The 21,358-nt window shown below is 52.4% G+C and overlaps 10 protein-coding genes across 10 annotated transcripts; 5 read left to right on the forward strand and 5 right to left on the reverse strand.

Annotated features, from left to right (window-relative positions):
- Positions 1 to 572: 572 nt before the first annotated feature.
- Positions 573 to 1,557, forward strand: COCCADRAFT_91335 (uncharacterized protein; the record flags this gene model as incomplete). Its single annotated transcript, XM_007712267.1, has 2 exons — positions 573 to 1,118; positions 1,180 to 1,557. The coding sequence occupies 2 exons, from the start codon at positions 573 to 575 to the stop codon at positions 1,555 to 1,557; spliced, it is 924 nt and encodes a 307-aa protein (XP_007710457.1).
- A 1,061-nt stretch (positions 1,558 to 2,618) lies between these two features.
- COCCADRAFT_91260 (uncharacterized protein) lies at positions 2,619 to 3,484 on the reverse strand (the record flags this gene model as incomplete). The annotated part of the gene is made up of 2 exons (XM_007712269.1): positions 2,619 to 3,079; positions 3,142 to 3,484. The coding sequence occupies 2 exons, from the start codon at positions 3,482 to 3,484 to the stop codon at positions 2,619 to 2,621; spliced, it is 804 nt and encodes a 267-aa protein (XP_007710459.1).
- A 181-nt stretch (positions 3,485 to 3,665) lies between these two features.
- COCCADRAFT_35212 (uncharacterized protein) lies at positions 3,666 to 4,355 on the forward strand (the record flags this gene model as incomplete). The annotated part of the gene is made up of 1 exon (XM_007712252.1): positions 3,666 to 4,355. One exon carries the CDS (start codon positions 3,666 to 3,668, stop codon positions 4,353 to 4,355), a length of 690 nt encoding a protein of 229 aa, XP_007710442.1.
- A 622-nt stretch (positions 4,356 to 4,977) lies between these two features.
- On the forward strand, positions 4,978 to 6,243 carry COCCADRAFT_54501 (uncharacterized protein; the record flags this gene model as incomplete). The annotated part of the gene is made up of 1 exon (XM_007712271.1): positions 4,978 to 6,243. A coding segment is annotated over one exon (1,266 nt), but the record flags the coding sequence as incomplete, so codon positions are not given.
- Positions 6,244 to 7,035: 792 nt separating this feature from the next.
- On the forward strand, positions 7,036 to 7,592 carry COCCADRAFT_35215 (uncharacterized protein; the record flags this gene model as incomplete). The annotated part of the gene is made up of 3 exons (XM_007712256.1): positions 7,036 to 7,069; positions 7,179 to 7,253; positions 7,354 to 7,592. The coding sequence occupies 3 exons, from the start codon at positions 7,036 to 7,038 to the stop codon at positions 7,590 to 7,592; spliced, it is 348 nt and encodes a 115-aa protein (XP_007710446.1).
- A 553-nt stretch (positions 7,593 to 8,145) lies between these two features.
- Positions 8,146 to 9,975, reverse strand: COCCADRAFT_3510 (glycoside hydrolase family 20 protein; the record flags this gene model as incomplete). Its single annotated transcript, XM_007712229.1, has 1 exon — positions 8,146 to 9,975. One exon carries the CDS (start codon positions 9,973 to 9,975, stop codon positions 8,146 to 8,148), a length of 1,830 nt encoding a protein of 609 aa, XP_007710419.1.
- Positions 9,976 to 10,036: 61 nt separating this feature from the next.
- On the reverse strand, positions 10,037 to 10,213 carry COCCADRAFT_91380 (uncharacterized protein; the record flags this gene model as incomplete). The annotated part of the gene is made up of 1 exon (XM_007712272.1): positions 10,037 to 10,213. A coding segment is annotated over one exon (177 nt), but the record flags the coding sequence as incomplete, so codon positions are not given.
- A 1,398-nt stretch (positions 10,214 to 11,611) lies between these two features.
- On the reverse strand, positions 11,612 to 12,813 carry COCCADRAFT_24770 (glycosyltransferase family 8 protein; the record flags this gene model as incomplete). The annotated part of the gene is made up of 2 exons (XM_007712241.1): positions 11,612 to 12,336; positions 12,393 to 12,813. The coding sequence occupies 2 exons, from the start codon at positions 12,811 to 12,813 to the stop codon at positions 11,612 to 11,614; spliced, it is 1,146 nt and encodes a 381-aa protein (XP_007710431.1).
- A 582-nt stretch (positions 12,814 to 13,395) lies between these two features.
- On the reverse strand, positions 13,396 to 17,851 carry COCCADRAFT_35218 (uncharacterized protein; the record flags this gene model as incomplete). Its single annotated transcript, XM_007712258.1, has 7 exons — positions 13,396 to 13,409; positions 13,463 to 13,825; positions 13,885 to 13,993; positions 15,144 to 15,182; positions 15,233 to 16,615; positions 16,725 to 17,228; positions 17,285 to 17,851. The coding sequence occupies 7 exons, from the start codon at positions 17,849 to 17,851 to the stop codon at positions 13,396 to 13,398; spliced, it is 2,979 nt and encodes a 992-aa protein (XP_007710448.1).
- Positions 17,852 to 19,152: 1,301 nt separating this feature from the next.
- On the forward strand, positions 19,153 to 20,162 carry COCCADRAFT_3513 (uncharacterized protein; the record flags this gene model as incomplete). The annotated part of the gene is made up of 4 exons (XM_007712230.1): positions 19,153 to 19,261; positions 19,314 to 19,353; positions 19,409 to 19,717; positions 19,769 to 20,162. The coding sequence occupies 4 exons, from the start codon at positions 19,153 to 19,155 to the stop codon at positions 20,160 to 20,162; spliced, it is 852 nt and encodes a 283-aa protein (XP_007710420.1).
- Positions 20,163 to 21,358: the final 1,196 nt, after the last annotated feature.

The raw sequence follows: 21,358 nt of genomic DNA on the forward strand, positions 1-21,358 counted from the left end.
TTTGACATGGACCTCATCATCTTAGTGTACCCACCTCTGCTGTGTAAGGACCAAGAGGCTCGTCAGTGGCCAGGGGGCTACGTGTCTAGAAGCCCCAGGTGCCACGCGTGAAGAGCTACGTCTCAGATCTAAGCTGACCGGCCAACTCGGCAATTGCATGAGGGGCCATCGGGAGAGCGAGAGAGAGTGAGGCCGTGTTGCAAGGCTGTGTTTGTAGGCTGTGGGTGCAACAGGAAGCGTAGCATAAGCATGCCTCAGGCTGAGGGCCGTTGTCGGTGTTAGGAGGGCATGGAGAGCAGTCTAGACCTGACTGGGGCATGAGTGGATGCGATGGCGTGCGCGTGACTAAGCCGAGGTTATCCGCGCGCCCCCGGCGTGCGTCCCCAACATTTGTTGCGCCGACACTCGGGGAAGCGTCCATCCAGACTTACACCCACACATGCATCCATACGTACCTGACAGCTCATAATACCCCCAGCAGCCACAGCACATCATGTCTTCCACTCGCTCATAACTCGCTCCTTTTACTTCTGTCCGCTCGAAACTACGCACCTTCCATCAACACTGCTATCATGGTAGCCCCTTCTTGCGCCTGGGTCCGCGTCGGACTGAGGCGCATCCCTAATGCCCCTTCTCGCAACACGACAAACACATCCAACTTCGAACGCGCCCGTCTACGAATTCACCTGTCCCATACCTCTCGCCGCTACAACAGCACCGGCTCAGACGGAGCCCAGGGTGCTGCTGCGACTGCGCGAACCATCCCCGGGCCCAGCTGGCTGTGGCTCGATCCCATCGTCGAACCCTTTCGGGCATATGGTCGCGTGCAACAACGGAGGCCATACATGACCCAATTGGTGTCTTCACTCATCATCTATTTCATCGGCGACTGTGTGGCCCAGAGCATCACCCAACCTGAGCCTTCCACCCAGCAGGACCCGGTCGACGAGGCCGACGAGAAGGGCTGGGTGCAGCAATGGAGCGACGACCGTGACTGGACCCGCACCATGCGAGCCCTTTGCATTGGAGGACTGAGCGCCATCCCATCATACAGGTGGTTTCTGTGGTTGTCCAACAGCTTCAACTACCGGTCCAAGACGCTCTCTCTTACCATCAAGGTACGTTGTCATCCACGATCAGAGCGTATGCGCTTGCAACAATTACTAACAAAGCGCCCAGGTCTTCATCAACCAAGCCTTCTTCACCCCACTATTCAACTCGTACTTCTTCGGCATGCAAACCCTCCTCTCCGGCGGCACCTTTCCCGAAATCATCGAGCGCATCCGCAACACAGTGCCCACTAGCTGGTGGAACAGCTGCAAAATCTGGCCCGCAGTCACGGCCTTTAGCTTCACCTACGTGCCCATTCAATACCGCAGCATCTTCGGCGGTGTCGTGGCAATCGGCTGGCAGACGTATCTCAACCTGCTCAACCAGCAGGCTGCTGCTGTAGAGGAATTGGAGCGTGCGGCCGGTAGCCACGTTGCACCACTCAGTGTCCGCTCGGTGCATGCTCATGCAGAACATGGCCAAGTCATGCAGAAATGCGTTGCTTAGACGTCATGCTTTTGTTTTACGAGTGGGCCATTCCCGACGAAAGAAAAAAACACGCACGCTTTCTGTTGCCGTTTTCGGAACTACCATCTCTCCTTCTTTTTTTTTCACCGGTCGAGCCTCTGGGCTTCCACTTACATTCGTTAACTTTGGCTAATCCGTGTCGGAATCGGCTAGGCCCCTACAAACTCTGTTTTTCCTTTCTTTTCTTTTGTTTTTCAAAATCCCCCATGGGCAGAGACTTTTTTCTCCGGAACCCGAGGGAGAAGGAAAAAAGCGGGCGGAAAAGGGGGGTTAAACTCCGCCCCTTCCGACCTTTTTTCCTTTACTACTATTTTTTGCATGATAGACGGGCGTTTTATGTTTTTTTTTACTTTGCATTTGGCATTTGATACCACGAGCGCTCAGTCAAACTAGAAATGCGCCGATATAACCTTTTAGATGTTTTTTTACAACACTTTTGTATACAATTTTTATCTGAATTCAATCATATATCCTTTTGGGAGCTTCTTCTCACGAAAGCACACTTGGTCAAAGTTTAACTTCCTTTTCTTCGTTTTGCTTTGATCTACCGCTACTTTCTTTTGCTTTTTTTATCTCTTCTCGTTTGTCTGCTAAGTAAAGAAGTTTATTTTAGTTTGGCTGGGAGCGAACGCCCTCCGGCTCGGGATATACTACCGTACTTCGGGTTCCCCCCAAAGGAACTAACGAATTAAGACTTTATTGACTTTTACACTTAGTGGAGGGAGGGAGGGAGGGCCAAGTAGACTAGTTTGCTGGGAAGCGAGACGTCATTTCCACACTTGTGTTGAGTCGGCTTGGAGTGATATATGCAGTTTGGTGCATAAAGTGATGTACATACTGCGCTGTCCTGGACAACCACAGTTTGGGCCGTTTCCCTAGGTGATGCTGGGCTACATCATCGGGAGGTGTTGGAAATGCTGGGGGTTTGGAGGGTTCCCTGCCGACTTCATTTTTTCTTGGGCTGCGCACTGTACTGTGCCTTTGATGATGGGTAGGGATCACGGAACTGTCGCGCGCTTGTTCCGGACTCAGGACCCATCTCATTCTTCTTCTTGCATAATAGCCTCGCACTGCTCCCTGAGCTCTTGCACACCAGCCACCCCCTTCCACTTATCCAGTATCACACTAACCTCCTCCCACTCCTTTTCCGCTTCCTCCTCGCGCTCCTGGTCAACCAGTATCTGCAGCCGTCTTGGCGTGTCGAGCACCCACTTTACAGTCTCCTTCTGCCTTCGCTTCTTGTCTGCCTCCGCCGCGTCTTGTTCTCCCTGCATACTGATTCCCAGTCCTTCTTGTTTCGGCTGGTGACTCTCGTGCAGCGACGACGACAGTGCCGCAGCTGTCTCGGCAATATGCGATATGGCAGGCCCAAGCGTGTGCGTGGTAGGTGCAAGAGGATCCATGTTGCCGCGCATGCGACGGATGGTGCTGGTGGCAGAAAGTAGTTTGGAGTAGTTGTCGTAGACTAGAGATTTGCGGTCGCTGTCAAGATTTCGGATTTCTATTCTCGTAATTAGTTGTCCGTTCTTTCTTTCGCCCTATGCTTGCGCTGAACCAACGTACGTGATATCAAGTCTGCTTCTACTTTCAAAACGCCCTTGAGCCCCTCTCTTGCAAGCAGACTCTCCACATAGGCTTCGGCGTTGAAGTCCGAGGCGTCCAGCTCCGTCAGTGTCTCGTCTTCCTCGGGCCCCAATGGGTTCGTCGTTGTTTCCTCGGATATCCTGACATCGGCGCCTACGTCTTTGGGTGCGGGTTTGAGGCCATAGAATTCGCGCAGGGCGGCGCGGTTGCGGCGGGCGGGCTGCGGGGGTGGCCGGTGCGACGAGCTGCTGTCGATGGATGTGCGGGTTAATGAGGGGGTGCGGACGGACGAGCTGGGGCGGGGAGAGGCTATTGTCGACATATTGTTATATGTGCTGTAGGATTTGGGGATTTAGGAGAGTTTAGAGAGTGTACGTTGGAGCTTCATGTCAAGGGCCGAGGAGAGCCCCACGTCATTCTACGCGTCGCGTCGGCTACGTAGTACTACAACTGTTCCACACATGACTTTTGCATAAAACTCACAAACGTACAAGATTTCAATCATGGCCGCTAATATTGCAGCTGAACTAACCCAGCATCTCAATGCCCGCCATCTCCATCCTACGGCGGCCTGGTTCGAGAGTTTTCTTTCTACCACCCGGCCGAATACACCACTGCCCGCATTAAAGCAGACATTACTATTCCGTCTACTAGCAACCGATATCACAAAATCCCTAAGTCAGCTGCCCAGCTCGGTGTTCCCTAGCGACGTGCTCAATGGAAATACGCAGTCTCGCATCATTCCTGGCCCTATCGTCTGCCAAGTGCTCGACATTGAGGACATCGGACACTCGCGCTGGTCCCAAGTCGAAGCCATTGAAGCAAAAGAGCGGGGCGAGACGACCAAAGGAAGAGAAATTGTGCGCGTAGTCGAACAAGACAACGAGACTGCTACCGAGGCTGCAGCGCCTGCGCAAAGTAAAGGTCCCTTCAAGCTTCTCCTTCAGGATGCCAAAGCCCTCAAGATCTACGCCATGGATCTAAGAGGCATCGATGGCCTCCACACAAACATGGCCATGGGTGCGAAAGTGGTTTTGAAGGACTTTGATGTAAGAAGAGGAGTGATTATGCTTGAGCCAGGCAATGTCCAGGTTCTGGGTGGGAAAATTGAGGCGCTCGACAAGGCTTGGAAGGAGGGGAGGAAGGAGCGGCTCAAGGCTGCTGCCAATTCGCCAGCAGAAAGCGCGGGGTGACAAGGCTATAAAACCACGCCTGTTCTTCCGACAACCACGCCAGCTTCTCTCCAGAATAGTCCTCCAGAAATGTTCTGCGAAACCTGTATCAGCATTCTTCAGCACCGTCGCCATGTCATTAGGTCCGTAACAAGCCCAAGCGAGCTGGAAGCTTGCGGCGAAATTGTACCATTTGTCGAGGTAGGTTGACAAATCATAAATGGTCAACGTGGGTTTTTGACAGTATCGTGGCCAGTATCTTCACCATTCAACGCGCAAATCATTGGTTATATCAGCAGAGGATGGGTGTCCTGTTTGCCGACCAATTTTCGACAGATGTTCGGATTTTGAACGGAAATCATTGCGTGATCTTGAATCTAGTAACATTGAAACTACTAACGGTGATGCTCTACACCCAGAATTCATCACTTCTGCTCAGTTGACATATATGACGGGAGCGGAATCGATTTACTTTATTATCAATTTCCACAGGGATCTGTTCCCCGAATCTTCACACAAGGCAGGTACATTCATGCTAGAAAAGGATGATGGTCTGTTTCTCCTCTACATATTTAGTGCATACACTGATCAAGCAGCAGGCGAATTGGAGTGTGATGTTTACCCAGAGGGCGACACCACTACTGACCATACTTCTTCTAATGCATCTTTTGAGCTGGCTTCCATGTGGCTGCGAGACTGCGTTCAATCACACTCGCGATGTAATTCCCATAAAGATGGCACGCCATGGTATCCAACGCGTCTTTTGCATCTAGTTGATTCTGATAGAAAGGAGGGCTACGTACGGCTCATACGCACAGCCGAGATGTCACCCGATGAACATTATGCTACTTTGAGTCACCGCTGGGGCAATACAAGACCTCTCCAACTTACAAAGTCAGCGGCGTCCGATCCAAACCACCGCTTTTTGGTGGCTGAGATGCCCAAAACGTTCCAGGAGGCCATCCAGGCGTCCAAAAGACTTGGGATTCAATACCTATGGATAGATTCCTTATGCATCATCCAAGAGGGAGACAATCTTCGCGATTGGTATCATGAAGCAAGTCTGATGGACAAGGTATACATGCATTCCCATCTCAACATTGCTGCAGCAGATGCAGATAACGGCACAAAAGGACTTTTTCGACAACATCCCCCATTACCTCTAGGTCGTCAGCGTGTTGCAATCAATACAAAAGATATGAAACCAGGACCACATTACGCTAACTATCTAATGACGGACTGGATGCTGTGCGATCGCAACCTGGACAACTCTCCTCTTCACAACCGTGGCTGGGTTTTTCAAGAACGCTTCCTGGCCCCGCGCAACCTGCATTTCTGTCGTGATCAGCTTTTCTTCGAATGCAACGAGCACACCGCATGCGAGACATTTCCCAAAGGACTCCCCGGTCTTAGAAAGCATCATGGGCACAAGCCCATAAAGTCCATGCTTTGGAAACAAGAAGATCTTTCTGTGTTATCTGATAGAAATAGAGAGCACTTAAGAACCTTTTGGTATAGTCACGTTATTTCCATGTATTCTATTATGGACTTGTCTGTTTCAACGGATAAGTTGATAGCCCTTTCTGGTGTAGCCAAACTCTTTATGGCTCGTCTTGAAGATACATACGTAGCGGGTATGTGGCGTAGTCAGTTGGAAGACTCGCTGTTGTGGAGCGTTGTACCTCGCGACTTATTGCCTCGTCCATTAGTTTATCGATCACCAACTTGGTCTTGGGCGTCAGTAGATGGACACATACAATCAAGTCTGATTGAGGAGGGTCGAGAACTACTCATACACGTGGAGGATGTCGCACTGTTTTATGCAACCGAGGATACTACGGGGGCAATCACCAGAGGTTGGCTAGACCTACGCGGGACCCTCAAACCAGCGAGGTTGCGTAAACTCGAAGGGTCTCAAACCTCGTGGTATATATCCTGTGATAGCAAAGCTATCTCTCAACAACATAAAACCACTGAAGATGATGCTGATGATTCTTCAACCATATGTGTCTGGCTCGACATTATGCAAGACACTGATTTGGTTGAAGATAACGCACAGAGGCGTCTATTCATTATGCCTTGTATTAAATTGGGCGGCCCAGGATGGCTCAGTGGTCTTTTGCTTCGGCTTGGGGACAAGGAAAAGGCTTTGTTTGAGAGAATTGGATATTTCTACCCTGAGACGCTTGGTGGGAACAAGACAATATCGGCAGACTTGAGCGAAGACACAAAGGCTCGCCTACCGTGTCTACGCTATGAAAATGGGAAGCATACCATCCGGATCATCTAGACTCGTCTGAAACCTTGGTCTTGTTCCGATCGACATGCCCAGTTGGTCAAGAAGGCTAGATCTCAGGGTCTCTGTCCAGATCGAGCTAGAACGACGTTGACAAGCGCTTGGCCCAAGACGGTGCCGTTGTTCAGGGTTCAAAAATCTGGATCTTAGCCACTGCCATGCGGGAGAAGCGGGGCAAGATGCGTTTGCCAACCACTCAAGCCAAGTTGGCTCCCAAGCATCTCATCATACCAACACGCATCAGCCACGAGACGCCCAGACGCTCAGTCAGCTGGTGACGTAGCGCCACCTTGTTTGTATATTACTGCACCTTTGTCCCCCGCCACGGATGCAAGTTTGCTACGTCAGATTTACATGTCTAGACTGTTATTCTTGGTCGACTGTCTTTAACCAATCAAAATAATCATGGCTACTTCAGATCAGAGCGCACAGTTCAGAGGTACGGTATCCTGTTTCATGCCACCCTTGCTGTTGTATTCAAGGGCCTCGCCAGAAGAAGAAACCACCAGTGATTGGTAATGAGGCGATAGCATGCTAACACATTGCAGAGCCACCAGTCGGAGCCCTTCCTGAAGCCACTAGCACCTTTTCATCGCAATCCGAAGTCAGTGCTCAATTTCGAGGTTCGTAACCCTTGTCAATGACCTCCAAATCCAGTACGCTTTAGTCGACTTTGTCGCTCCCCAATACAGCCTTGGACAGTTTACTTATGCATATCTGCAGAGCCAGTCACCTCGCATTCTTCTACCGACTCGCCCACGACAAATGATTCGATCAACGATGGCCCTGCAGATCACAAACCCGTAAGCGAGAAGATCAAGAATGTATTGAAGAAACCTTTTTCATCTTCTTCGTCGTCGTCATCAGGTGGTTCAAACAAGCTTGGGGAGAGGGAGATTACGTCTCCTGAGATGGAAGCTGCAAAAGAAGTGCTTACAGCCAAGGACCTGAGGTCGCCATAGTGATGGTGGGGGGGTTGAACTAGAACAGACGAGATGCATAATTCTGCGGATGCAGGTACACGTGGGTTCAGCCGCAGAATGCCATGATGGCTCTTTTTTCTTCTGCACTTTCTTTTTTTTCTTACTATTTATCCAATAACGCGGTACCAATCAGGAAGCAAATCAATCGTATCATTTTTCTGGGCTGGCAAGTTTGTCAAAAGCAAAAATATCCAGACTCCTGTGGCGGTCTTGGTTGGTTATTCAGATAAAGTCTATTTTGCAATACATCCTTTTCAGCTGACAGGTATATATGATTTGGCATGTGAAGCGTTCCTTTTCTGCAGCGATGGATGCCGTTGGCATAGAGAGATAGATGACCATGAACCATGGAATGCAATGAAGACGACAAGAGTGATGAAGAAAGTAAAATATAATAAATACATAAAAAAGTTCCCATGATTGACATGATACCAACACCCCTCCTCCCCCCTCCTTACAATTCCACAAAAGTCTGCATGAAAATTCAAAATGATCATACCACCATCATGTACTCACTAACAACCCATAAAATCTAGGTAATAACCGTCTGATTAAGATACAAATCACAGGTATGCGGATTCTGGAGACAATACTTGGGCATAAGAATCGTCGCCTGGACGCCATTGGCAACGAGGTACTCCCTAAAGTTCAAGATACGCTGGGTCAACTCGGTAGTCCTCTTCTTGCCGTCTTTGTCCCTATTACCGGACCAAACGAGTTCAGCAAGGGCGGCAGCACGGGGCCAGATTTTCTGAGAAATGACTACGGAGTCGACTTGTTCGCCGAAAAGGGGGGCAATGGCGCCTTGGACGAGTTTCTTTTGGTCGGCCGAGAGGCCCTGGGTGAAGTCGTAGTCGTAGATGCGTTGCCAGGTTTTGTAGGGGGCGCACCAGGAGCCGCCGTTGCCGCCCCAGTTGAAGTTTGCGACGCCGTCGGCGGCGTTGGGGTTGACCATGACGTTGTAGCGGGGATCGTTGCTGACGTAGCCGCCGTAGCCGCAGTCGAGGTACATGAAGTCGGAGCTGGAGACGATGACGCGGTAGCCTTGGGAGGTGAGGTTGGAGATGTGGTCGAGGCCGTTGTTCCAGGCTTGGAGGATGATGTCCTTGGGGACGTTGCCTGTGGCGGCGACCGTGGCAGAGATCTTGACATCTTCCCACATGACGAAGGTCTTGTTGACTTGAGAGCGGAAGTTGGGCAAGGCGCGGTCGACCCAGACTTGGTAGAGGTCGCCCATTGTCTTGCCCGTGGCGAAGAAGTCGCGGGCCAGAGAGGAGAAGTTGTTGCAGTTCATGAAGAGCTCGTCGCCGCCAATGTGGAACCAGTTGTCCGGGAAGATGGTGGCGAGTTCCTTGTACACCTTGCCGGTGACTTCGTACGTCTTGTTGTTGAGGATGTCGAGCTGACCCGGGTTGGGCTGCACGGCCGTGTGGAGCGGCCAGTCGTCGTTGGACCACCAGCTGTCCTCGCAAGTGAGGATTTCCTTGTCGATTTCCTCCCAGCCCGAGCTGGCGTGGCCCGGCATGTCGATTTCCGGGATGACGCGCACGCCGCGGGCACCGGCGTACTCGACGATTTCCTTGAGAACGGATTGAGAGTAGACCTCGTTGGCTGAGTAGGCGTCCTTGGTCATGTCTGGGTACGACTTGATCTCAATGGGCCATGACTGCGTGTCGACCATGTGCCAGTGAAGGACGTTGAGCTTGGAAAGCGCCATTCCGTCAATCTGCTCGAGGATCTTGGCCTTGGAGATGTAGTTGCGGCCAGAGTCAATCATGATACCGCGGACAGGGTAGAGGGGCTTGTCGTCAATGGAGACGGGCTGCTCGATAATCAACTTGCCTGAGCCGTCGTTGATGACGATTTGCTGCATGGTAGTCAGGGCGTGGAGAGCACCGTAGACAGTTCCAGCAGTGATGTGAACGCTGCTTGATCCAGCAGCAAGCTCAAGCTTGTACGACTCGTCGACGCCATGTTGGAGCTGAGCCTTGGTGTCGGCAATGTCGACCTTGACTGAGCTGATAGTGCCCGTGCAGTTTCCAGCAGAGACAGTAGTAGGAGTATTCCTCCTCTTCTTCTTCTTGGACCCACTCTTGGGGAAAGGTTCAAACTCCCTGACTGGGGCCTCGATACCCGCAGGGATCCACTCGAGGTCGGTGACGGTCTTTGTCATTCGGCTGAAGGCATCAGAAAGCACCTTGTTGTCGGGGCCATCCAGAGTGATTGATCCGACGGCAAAGCATCCCGAGTCGCCCCAGGTAATGCTGGCAGGCTTGGGAAGAGGGTTGACGGCAACAGCTCCAGTTCGTCGGGCGAACAAGGCTGAGGCCGTCAGGACTGAGGCCAGGGTGAGGTCGCGCATTGTTGTTGTCAAGGAAAAGGGAATACGCTCAAGGACCAAAATACACAGCAACGAAGTGAGGTCAGGAATCCAGACACTTGGTCGACGAGTAATAAGCAAGAAAAAGGAAACGAATGTGCACAGCCGCGTGATTGTTATATACTACGGTGGAGAGGTGGAGAGGAAGGGGCACTATTTCAATGTCTGCCGCATTGACTAAGACCAGGCTTTCACGGCGCGCGAGCTGGGGTATTCGGCCAAGCCATGCTAGTCCATTCACTTCCACTGTTAAGGTCCACACAGATCACAACCTGCATGGTGCGCCATCGGGAGGCGTGAGCGCGCTGGCCCCCCCTGAATGCGTGCTAGCCAGTCGGTCACTCAGCCTTGCTGCATAGCGTAACCCACACCCAAGCCTCTCCACTGCAACCCACACCCATCCTCGCCCCCCCTTTCGCGCCGTACCGCGTGCCTGGTGGCTGTCGTGGTGTTGCAACGCTATCGTTGCTCGTCCTGTCGGCCAGCACACTACTGGTAGTGTCCCTGCAATGCCACACTCCTTCTCCACATGCTGCGATATCTGAGACATGGCAGTCCTGGCCTTGGGCGGAGGAGCTGACTGCTTTGCTTGCTGCTTGCTGGGGGCGGGCCTTGGGGAACATGATCACCCCCCGCCACCCGACTGCAGATCGTCCTCTGGCGCTAGAACAAACGGCTGGCACTCGGAGCTCGCTGGCGGCCTACCTTGTGTAAACACGCCCCACGTCCACCAGCCTTTGTCTGGATGATTGGCCGTATCGACAAAACCTCCCTTTAACCTTCTGAGGTGAGCGTGCACGACGCGGGCCGTTTGTTGTCAACTTTCGCGTAGGATTTCAACCTGGCCGAGCGCATGACGCAGTCGGATGAACAATGGCATGTTACTTCGGAGATTCTGCTGCCATCCTGGCCAAAGAAAGCGTCAAGTAAGATGCCCGTGCCGCCCGTCTTTCGGCTGTGCGCGCACGTCGACTGCCGTGAGCGTTGAACTGGCTATACCTTACTATGCCTTGCAGCACTTTTCTTTCATAGCGCCGAGTGGGGTGCAGCCAGACTAATGTCACGTGCCGCTCTTTATATGCACCTAGTCGACAAACCCGCCAGCAGATGCAATTCAGCTGTGCGTTGGTACGAGTATGTAGCAAACGCCCAGGCGCGCGGTACGGACAAGGAGATGACGCGGATACTGCGTGTCACCGCATCATTGCGCAAGGTCTGTTGGGCTGATGAGCATGGTTCAGTCTGCCGTTTCATACAAGCCATGGGTCTTGGGAAAACCAAGCAGTCGGACCGTCACTCCAAGACGACGCACTCACACTGCCATGCATAAAGTTCAAAGAAACTCATCCACCGCGCTATTAATAGATGCCAGTAGTAGGTGTATACCGCTTAGCTGACTCGATTGACTATTCGTCTCACCATTGCCGTTCATCTATGCTGTAAGAAATATTCTCATGGTTCAAGTGATTGGCTCTCGACGTCCGGAGCATTTCTTTTTACCTTTAAAGTTACCCTCCGTATATGCCTGCTTACTGTGTGGGCTGAGTCCAATGATACGACCGGAGCCCCGCGGAGCCCTTATACTCAAGTACCATTGCATCATTGCAAGTGCAATCATTCAGCTGGAGGCTTGAGGCGCAACCTGCTCGGTACTTGTCGCATTGAGTCCTGCCTGCTGCTTAACCAAAGCCCACGGGGCCGCGGGAACGCTCAGTAGTTTGCACACCTCCTTGCGACGCTTCCGAAAGTCTTGGTACAAACTCATCCATATCCGTCTTTCAGCGCAGCTTCCTTCGCCGTCTCCCCCGCAGTCGGGTTGCATCTCCGGGACACTGCCGCCAGGCCATGCGAACCATGGCGGTGGCAATGGATGGTCACTGAAGTGAATAATTTTGGCTTCTTTGTAAACCTTCTCGGCATCCCATTTTTCGTCGGCGTCACCCAAGTAGTCGACGTGCTCATGCTTTCGGAACTCTGCCGTGCGAAGAGCATACGGGCGGTGTGGCAAAACCAACGCACTCTGCTCATATCGTTCATTCAAAATCTCCATGTCGTACCGATGCATCCTGACCAGCATGCTGTCACCACCGCCTTCCATGAGTATCTTGAATTTCTCCAGCTGTCCCGCATTGGGTTGGATCACCATAAGCTTTGTCGACAATGGCCAGGGCTTGCTGTCGGTCCAGTATGCACGCGGCATGGCTATTGGCGTAGGAGGAAGGAGAAAGAGCTCGTCGAGAGAGCTGAGAAGTGTAATGTCCGAATCCAGAGAAATGACACGGTCGTAGTACTCGAGAGAAAACGCCATTAGCTTGGTAACTGTTTCATCCCATAGCCACTCAGCTGTAGTAGCGTTAGCCATGCACCTGTAATGTCCGGCTTTAGCAGGCCTGACATACTCTCTGTTCGCCCGGCGACCTGAAGCGGTTTGACAGGATACAGCTTGGCTTTGTAGACATCGCGTGCCAAATTAAGTAGCTGACTGTCTCGGTCCCTCGAGCTCTCTACAGTCGTGTCCCAGTGCTCAGGGTAAAAGAGAACACGGTCCGCCTTGCTACCAAACCGACCAAGCGCATCCAGCACCATCACGGCGTGACAGAGCGATGCGCTATCCGTCGCATAGACGCTGTATGCATAGTTTGACCAGTTGATCCTGACGACACCAACCGGCTCGGGTACGGGCTTGTGGGTTGGGTACAGCAACCAACATGCGAATACAAAGCCGATGATGTAGTACACGTACTGGCGGCGCATGCGAAATGACGGCCATGCCAGCTGCTTCTCAAGTCGCGGATGCTCGTCTGATCGCCGTCGACGCATGGCTCGATGGGTGTTTGCAAGACACTGACATTTCCGCGCCGCTGCTTGTGAGGTTCACGTTGACAGGCTACCGGTGACGCGCAATCCCGGCCTTTACAGGGCGAGTGCCGAACATGCACCATCCCGCGCTCGGATCCTTCATGTCAGCAAAACTCGGACGACTCCTTTACCGTGTACATGCTAAGTACAAGGACATCCATAACACTCCTCTTCACCAATCACTTTGCCCATTGCTCCATGTCAATTGCATATGCATCGTCATGGCGGCTAGTGCTGAACTATTCCACAGCGTGCCGGATATTGGCGCATCACACTACCCATTGAAGCCTTGGCCCGACGAGCAAGCATCACAGTCAGCACGGAGATACCAATTCAGATGTGGCAAGACGCATTGTATCATTGCCCTATGCCAGAGTCACTTTTATAGTATGGTATCAAATATCCCAAACGCCGTAGCTGTGCAAACTCCCCCGGTTCCGAAACGGTAACCTCGAGGTTGGAAACGTGATCCTCATTCAGCTATGTAGCGCCCTCTATGGCATATGTCATTCATCGTAATCCTCAAGCACATTGTGCAAGCATTTACTCCTCAGGAACTGCATCTTGTTAGCTAGCCATGTCTTTTCAAGCTGCCCAGACGACAACTTACTCTCAATCTCGCCGGCCCTGATGTCGTCAGAGACATCCTTGGGGCTGCGGCCGTCAACCTTGCAGCCGGTGCTGAAAGCGGTTCCGAGAATCTCAAGGGTGGTACCCTTCAGGTCCTTGGCCATGGACTTGAAGCGCATGGTACGGGCAATGGCGATGATCTCATCAAGAGGAATGCTCTTGGTGTGCTTGATGTTCTTCTCCTTCTTGCGGTCTCGGGGGGGCTCCTTTAGGGCCTTGATGACGAGGGAAGAAGCGGAGGGAACGACGGAGACGGCGGCTTGACGGTTTTGGATGGTCAACTTGACGGTGACACGGAGACCCTTCCAGTCACCAGTGGCCTTGGCGATATCTTCACCGACCTCTACGGGCTTGTTAGACTTGTTTTTCGGCGGTGTCTGCGGCGGAGCGTTGGAAACGTACTCTTGGGGGAGAGACCGAGAGGACCAATCTTGGGAGCGAGCGCGGATGAGGCACCGACTTCACCACCGGTCGCACGGAGGTGAATGACCTTCACCTCGGAGGGATCGAACTTGGGAGCTTTGGGTATGTAAGCGCATGACCGTATAGAAAAGCCTGGCTGTCAAAGAGGGCAAAATCTCTCGTGGCCAGGCGCACATTCGGTGTCCTAGCCACAGAGACTTCGCTCATCTTTTTAGGAGCCGACCAGAAGGATGATACTCACGCATGGCTAGTGCTTGAGGTAGTCAATCGGTTCTGGTAGTAAAGAATGACTGCCGTGGATATTTTGGAAAGTTCGTGAGAGGCAGAAACTCGTGGTGGGGGACGACAATATTGGTGGTCCTACGGCGACAAGCGAGCCTTGGCAGCGCCTTCCCTAAAGGGCGATAGCCGCTTTGTGCTGCACATCTAGCTTGCACCACATCTCCGGGCGTTTACTCTCAACATCTTTGCACAATCAACGTAGACCATTCTTGACATCTCTAACCGCATTCACGTCAAACAATCACAAGTGTCTTACAAATTGACAACAGTATGCCAACACAACAATGGCCAGCTTCACTATCTTGACCATCAAGTGATCAGTCATGAGTGATGAATGATTCCATCCATCTATATTGCCCATGAACCCACTTCGTTGGATCTAAATCACCAAGACAAAAATAACGCGATTGGACTTGCAATAATGGTTCGGGTATCTTGCCACATCTATTTACGCAGATGCTGTGAAGACGCGCATCACGGAGCATCACAGCCGCTTCTTCTTGGCAATGTACCGCTAACCGAGGGTTCCTTTGAGAAATACGAAAAGGCTGATAATCGATGTGAGAAGGTTGTGCAAAGCACTAGAGTTGACAAGGCGGATATACAGACTCACAAAGGTCCATATTACGGCACCGGAAGCTACTCCAATGAGGGTATAGTAGACGTAGCAAAGCGCGATGGCACCGTGACGGAGGCTATACGGTCTCTGCCTCCCTCCGAGATACACGATGGAAGATTGTTCCAAAAGGGGAGATAAGTCCCCATCGAGGCTATCCAACGAAATGAAAATATTATAATCTCTCAAACACAAAATGATATTAATAGTCCACAACCTGTAACTCTTGCTCATCTAACAATCTAGCCCGTGTCTATTGCAAGCCATATTGCTCAGGCCACTGCAAGTCTGAAACCGAGAATTGCGGAAATGTATATGGCGGAATGAGCATGTTCCCCACGTCCATTTGCGCACTACCAAACATCTTCTCAACATCGTTCTGTTTTCTGTATCAGTATTGAATAATCACGCTTGAGCGAATCGACTTACCCAGTCAATCTCATTGATGGCGTCCATGGGGTTGCTACTTGACGACTGAGGAGTCGTGCCGTATATTGCAGAGTTCGGACTGCTGTTGTTGCCTCCACTGTAGGGGTCCATACTGGGAGGATACGCGCCAACAGAGCTGGGGACGTAGTCATTGTACACTGGCGGCTGCGCAACCGGGACTGAGGCTGGAAGATCGATAGTGCCCCAATCCACGCTTGGGATAGCACCGGGGAAATTGTTTACTCTAGGACCTAGTGAAGAACCATGTTGTAGGGTAGGTGGACGCGCTGGTTGCACAGGTAGTTGTGCGGGCAACCCTTCTGCCATGCTATGCGGCGGAGGACCAACACTGGTCACGGGTGGTGGTGAAATTTCCTGACGTTGTACCTGGCCTTCTTGGGGTTGTTGTCTAGATTGTGGTGGCGCATTTGGTACACTTGGTGCGTTGTTCGGGGCGCGAACTCGCTTCATATCAGAGTATTTCTTAGTTTTGCCAACCAGCTCTGACAATACTGATTTCGTCTTTTCCTCGTTGGAAAGCCCTGGAGGGAGATCGAGCGAGTAATCTAAACATCTCCAGATTCGTTGCTCTATGACAGGGTCAGGCTTAGACATGTTCACTTCACTGATAAGGAGAAGCGCGCAGTGATGCTGGTGGAGAGCACCAACAATCCATGACCATCGAGACAAGATGGGATGCTGCTCAATCGCCATGCCATGTTCCAGGATCAGCGTCGCAGCGCTCATGACAAGCTGTCGCAAGCGCACAGGCATTCTGCTGCGAACACTAGAAATGTACTTTTGTAATATTGAGACGTACAGTCGATTCGAGACAATACCATGGAGCTCTGAAGCCAGGACGTGTAGTGCGTTCGACTTGCTAAGCATCGGCACATACTTCTTCTCCATGGCTGCCAGGAATGACTGAACACGTGATAGGACGGATGTAATGGTTACGTCGTTTTTACCGCCCGTGCGCTTCTGGTCTAATTTTGGGCGTTCATTCCAGAGGTATCGATGCATTTCGTATGCTTCAAAGCGCATACGACTTATGGTCATGTCGGTGAAACGAATCGAGTCTTTGCTGACATCTATGCCAGGCTCACCACGCTCAGCGCGATCGAGGTCATCATCATCGATGTTAAGAGGGAAGCGCGTATCATAATCATCCAGACGGATCTGCGGTCGGGGACCCACAGCTTCACAAGTACGGAGATCTAGAAAGCAGATCTGATACCATACAAGGCGCCGGACTTGGATCTCGATTGGCGAGCTACTGTATGAGGTAGGGTCCCGATGGAGCCCCATGCATTCGGCAAGGCGGATCAAGGATCCCGTCAGCGCAGAATGAGCGCGGGACACTTCATTACGGCACAAGGGGATCTAAAGTCACTAAATTAGCTTCATGATACCATTGTGCAAAAATACCGCGAATGTATAGTAAATTCGATGCAGCATCTGTTTAGACTCTCGCATGAAGGATGTAACCTACCAGATACATGACAAAAGCTTGAATTGTTTCCAGCTTGGTAGTGCGCAAGAAGTTTGCTTTGGCGAGAGCTGCCTCTGCTCCTTCACGAAAGCTATTCACCAGTGTTGGTTTATCAACCTGGTATTCAGCCTGCACTTTCTCTTCACTCATAGAGACGACTGAACTCAGCATAGCCGCAAAAAGAACCGCCTGGAAGGAAGAGCGAGGCTCCATGCCCATGTTGACTCTGATCCAAAAGTTTTGATATTGCCTCTCAAACGAGGGGCGATGGACGACTCGAGCAACGACATGCACGGCGACCCAGTAATGTGCGATAAGTTTATCGACAATAAATCGTGCTGGCAGATAAGACACGAGCGATGCGTTATCGAGTCCGGAAGCCAGCATGAAGTTGGACGATGGGGCGACATAGTCCTTACTTGGCGCTAACCAAGTGGGATCTTCCTCTATAGTTGGCTGTGTGGGTGTTTCGCGTAATGGCATTTCTTTTATGTGCTGGGCCAGCTGGAAAACAAATATGTTAATTGACGATAAGCGGCCCGGGAGATGCGGAAACTTACTTCATCCGAGAACTTTGGACGCACGAGACCTCCAATACGCTCTGTTATTCGAATCTTACCCATGCGGAAGCCAAGATCGACTATGTCGTCGTTGGTATCGTCTTCGTCTTCGTAATAGGTAGCGTCTTCGGTAACAAAACCGGTTGGACGAAGGTCCTTGGTGTCCTCATCGTCTTCCTGGTCACTTTGGTGGATTTGACCGGGGAGTGCGCTCAGTCTGGAGAAATCATAAGGGCCTCTGTTGCCTGAGTCTGTCTTACGAACGACGCCTTCTTCGAGACTTCTCTCCAACATGCCCATCTGCTCCTTGACCTCTGCGAGCTTTGCTTGCGCATCTGGATCTAGGCCTTGGGCGATGAAGACGCATGCCCGAGAGTTCTTGGTACAGTGTGTGCATGGTTGGGCTTTGTCACACTTTAGTTTTCTTCTTCGGCATTCAAGACACGAAGTGATCAACCGATTGCGGCGGCGAACGCGGGGTTGAGCTTGAGCAGTCTTGCGTTCAAAGCCAGGCAGTTGACTAGGCCATTGGGTACTGTCCAAGCTTGGCAGGGACGCGCTGGACATGACGGGTTGAGATGGTTGTGGGACCGTGGTACAGGTAGGTAGGGTAGGGTAGAAGGCCTTACGGACGTAAGATGGGAACCAGAAGCGCTGGGGAGCAAATCAGCGACGGGGAAAAGAACCGACTAAGCGGGAAGCGAACGTGGTGTACGTTAGCTGCTAGTCGACTTTACGTTTTCTGACGGCTGCAGGAGAGCTACTGTCGAGATGGCGGATAAGGGGATGCAGATAGTAGGTACATCTGTGGGTTCGCGGCTCCAGACGGCAGCAGAACTGATGCAAAGGAGAGAGTTGTCTGGGACGCACCGACAAGGACGAGGACCCCCTCATGACCTTGTCCTAACTAGGGCCTCCCAGAACTCCCTCCGACCAGGCGAGACGCGGAAATCCTCTCGGCTGGTGCACCAGGCCGTCAGCCGCCCCACGCCGGCTTCCGGGAACCACCAGCGACTGCGACTGCTACTACACGGTAATCAATGTCCATCGGCCTCATCTCGTCCAGTTGCTTGTTTTGTCAAGTCGTCTCTTGCCGTCTTGACGTGTCTTGTGCGAGCGTGAACAGACTTCCTCGACCAGCTGTAGCAAGCAGACATCCGGGAACACCTTGTTCATCGAGGGTGGGCATCATGGTGGTCCGTTTCGTATACATGGCGAATGAGAACCTTATCAGAAGAACGCATGGCTCTGGTGCTAGCCATCTATCCGGACCGACTGCAGCAGGGGCAGCCGTTGGATTCTGTACGTATACTTAAACAATGTCTATGCAGTATTTCTGTCAGTGTGCTGGAGGAATTGGTTGGGTCGTGGTTGTGGCGTTCCTGAGCCTACTGAGGCTAATGCCGATGGACTGGACCTGGGCCTCAATGATGTGTACATACATGCATACATACATACATACACGCTCAGACAGAGTGTCACGACATGGCGAGGCTGTCTTTGCCTGGCCAATGTACGGCGAGGGGTTCTTGACCATGCCCGTCATGGCAACAATGGATGACAGCAACAGTAACACCAGACGCGAACGCCAAAACGCCCAGTCACGTTTCTGCAGCCCACGCGACTCGCGACAGGGCGGTCTTTGATCCCCACTGGATGGTTGCCGCCGCGATCTCTCCAACGCACGTCCTCACCGCTTCCATAACAAACACCTTTTCTCGTTGTCTCTTTTGTGGACTGCACCCCACTACCACCTTCACCAACGCACACACGCCTAACACCCGCCAATTCAATTGCCTTTGCACTCTTATCCCTCCCTCCTCTTCTCACCTCGCCCCCATACTCAGTCCACCGCGTCCAGCCTCAACATGTCTGTCGTCTCGCTTCTCGGCGTCGAGGTCAAGAACAACCCCGCGCGCTTCGACGAGCCCTACGAGTTTGAAATCACATTCGAATGCCTCGAGCAACTACAAAAAGGTGAGTACCCTTGTCCAGCGTGTCCATTGCCCCTGCTAACACGCATCCACAGATCTCGAATGGAAGCTGACCTATGTTGGCTCCGCAACCTCGTGAGTCCATCAACCGCCCCCGCCCATTGTCCTGACTGCGTCTAACGGGTGCCAGAAACGAGTATGACCAGGAACTCGACTCGGTCCTTGTTGGGCCTCTGCCAGTCGGTGTCAACAAGTTCCAATTCCGTGCCGATCCCCCGGATCTATCGCGCATTCCCAACAGCGAAATCATTGGTGTCACCGTCATTCTGCTCAGCTGCAGTTACGATGAGCGCGAGTTCGTCCGTGTCGGATACTACGTGAACAACGAGTACACAGATGAGGCGCTCGCTCTAGACCCTCCCACCAAGCCTGTCATCGAGAAGGTGCAGAGGCAAATTCTTGCCGAGAAGCCACGAGTCACCCGATTCGCCATCAAATGGTATGTTTGGGCACCCGCACAAGCACGCTTCAATGCCGCTAACCCCACCAGGGACTCTGAAGAGTCTGCGCCGCCCGAGTTCCCCCCGGAGCAGCCAGAGGCCGACCTCACTGCCGACGGAGACCAGTACGGTATCGAGGAGGAGGAAGAGGAAGACGAGGGTGTCGAGGGTGCCGCTGCCGAGGGTGAGGATGCTGCCATGGCAGGTGCCGAGGACACTGCCGGCCCTGTCAACGACGACGATGCCGAGTCTGAGGCTGGTAGCGAGGAGATCGACATTGAAGACTCGGAAGATGACGAGGAGGAGGAGGGCGAGGAGGGCGGAGACGACGACATGGAAATGGATGAGGCCGAGCCAAGTGCTGCCAGCGGTGACAAGGCAGCCGGCCAACAGTCTGGCGGTGCTGCACAACAACAGCATGGCGCAGATGTCATGGTGCACTAAGCGGTAACAGCGCCCCGTTCAGGTCACTTTCTGACTTTGCATACCCGTCATTGCGACTGCCTTGGGACAGCGGCAGGCGGTGTTGGCTGGGTCGTCTTTAAGATATGTATACATTTGACATGCCTGTAGCCGCTATCTGCAGGATATTGTCTTTCCCTTGTCACGAAATAACAACGTACGATGCCAAGCATGATGATGATCATGGTGGACCTATATTTGTGATGGCTCTCTACCCCGAGTCTCGATTTAATCATAGTAGCAAAGTCATGAACATATGCAGCCACGCAAGCCAATACTGCGCCCGAATACATATGGACATGGGTACGTAATGTCTCATCTCCGCAGAAGAAAAAACGCTCAACATGCCGCTAGATCCGGAGTTTGACAAGCTCAAACGCCCAAGAAGTCATGCCAGAGAGGCCAAAAGGGGTGACGCGACGCTGAATACTATTAGTGCACAGCCTCCGGGGATTGTATGGCGCAGCGGCGCAGCCCAATCCGCGTATCATGTTTTAAGCGCCAGATGCACCGAGATAGTTATAGATGATGTGAGCCTGGGGTTTGTACACAACTGACGTTATGACCCATGCACATCCGTTCAAGGGTCTTCTGTTTGTGTTCTTGTGACCTTTGGAAGTGCGCGGGTGTGTGCAGAGTCAGGTAACGCACTTGAACTTGACGTCAAGCGACGGCATCTTTTACTGCCCAGAATCTAGAAGCCCCGATCACTTTCAACGCCTGTTTCACCTCTTGGTCGCTGCGTGTTTCGCTCCCTCTCTTGTCCCCCTCTTTCTCTCTCTCCAACTCCGCCCCTCGACCTATACTGCCCACCTGTGCCCCTGCGCCCAACCCTCGCCAGCGCCGCCACCATCCGCCATCAATACTCCTCCCTAAGCTTTACGCGACATACGCCTACGCAAGATCGCCCGCATCCTCGTATACGAGACCCGGGGGACCGCACGGGTTGCGGGAAAGGTAACAGCTATTAGCGACAGCGATTCAGGGTCGTACCCCACCAAAGTCCAGGTACGCTCATTTCCTGGTCCACGCGTCACTCGGCATGCAACAAGGCCTTCGGAACCCCAACATGCGAGAGTGGCTTATTATATGGCGGGGACCTGCATGGCTATACAGGTCTCTTTTGCACAGGAGCTGATGCTAACATCTCAAGAAGCCGCAGCGTCTCGGGCTTGACA

This window comes from Bipolaris zeicola, assembly GCF_000523435.1.
Source record: "Bipolaris zeicola 26-R-13 unplaced genomic scaffold scaffold_41, whole genome shotgun sequence".
NCBI lineage: Eukaryota > Fungi > Ascomycota > Dothideomycetes > Pleosporales > Pleosporaceae > Bipolaris > Bipolaris zeicola.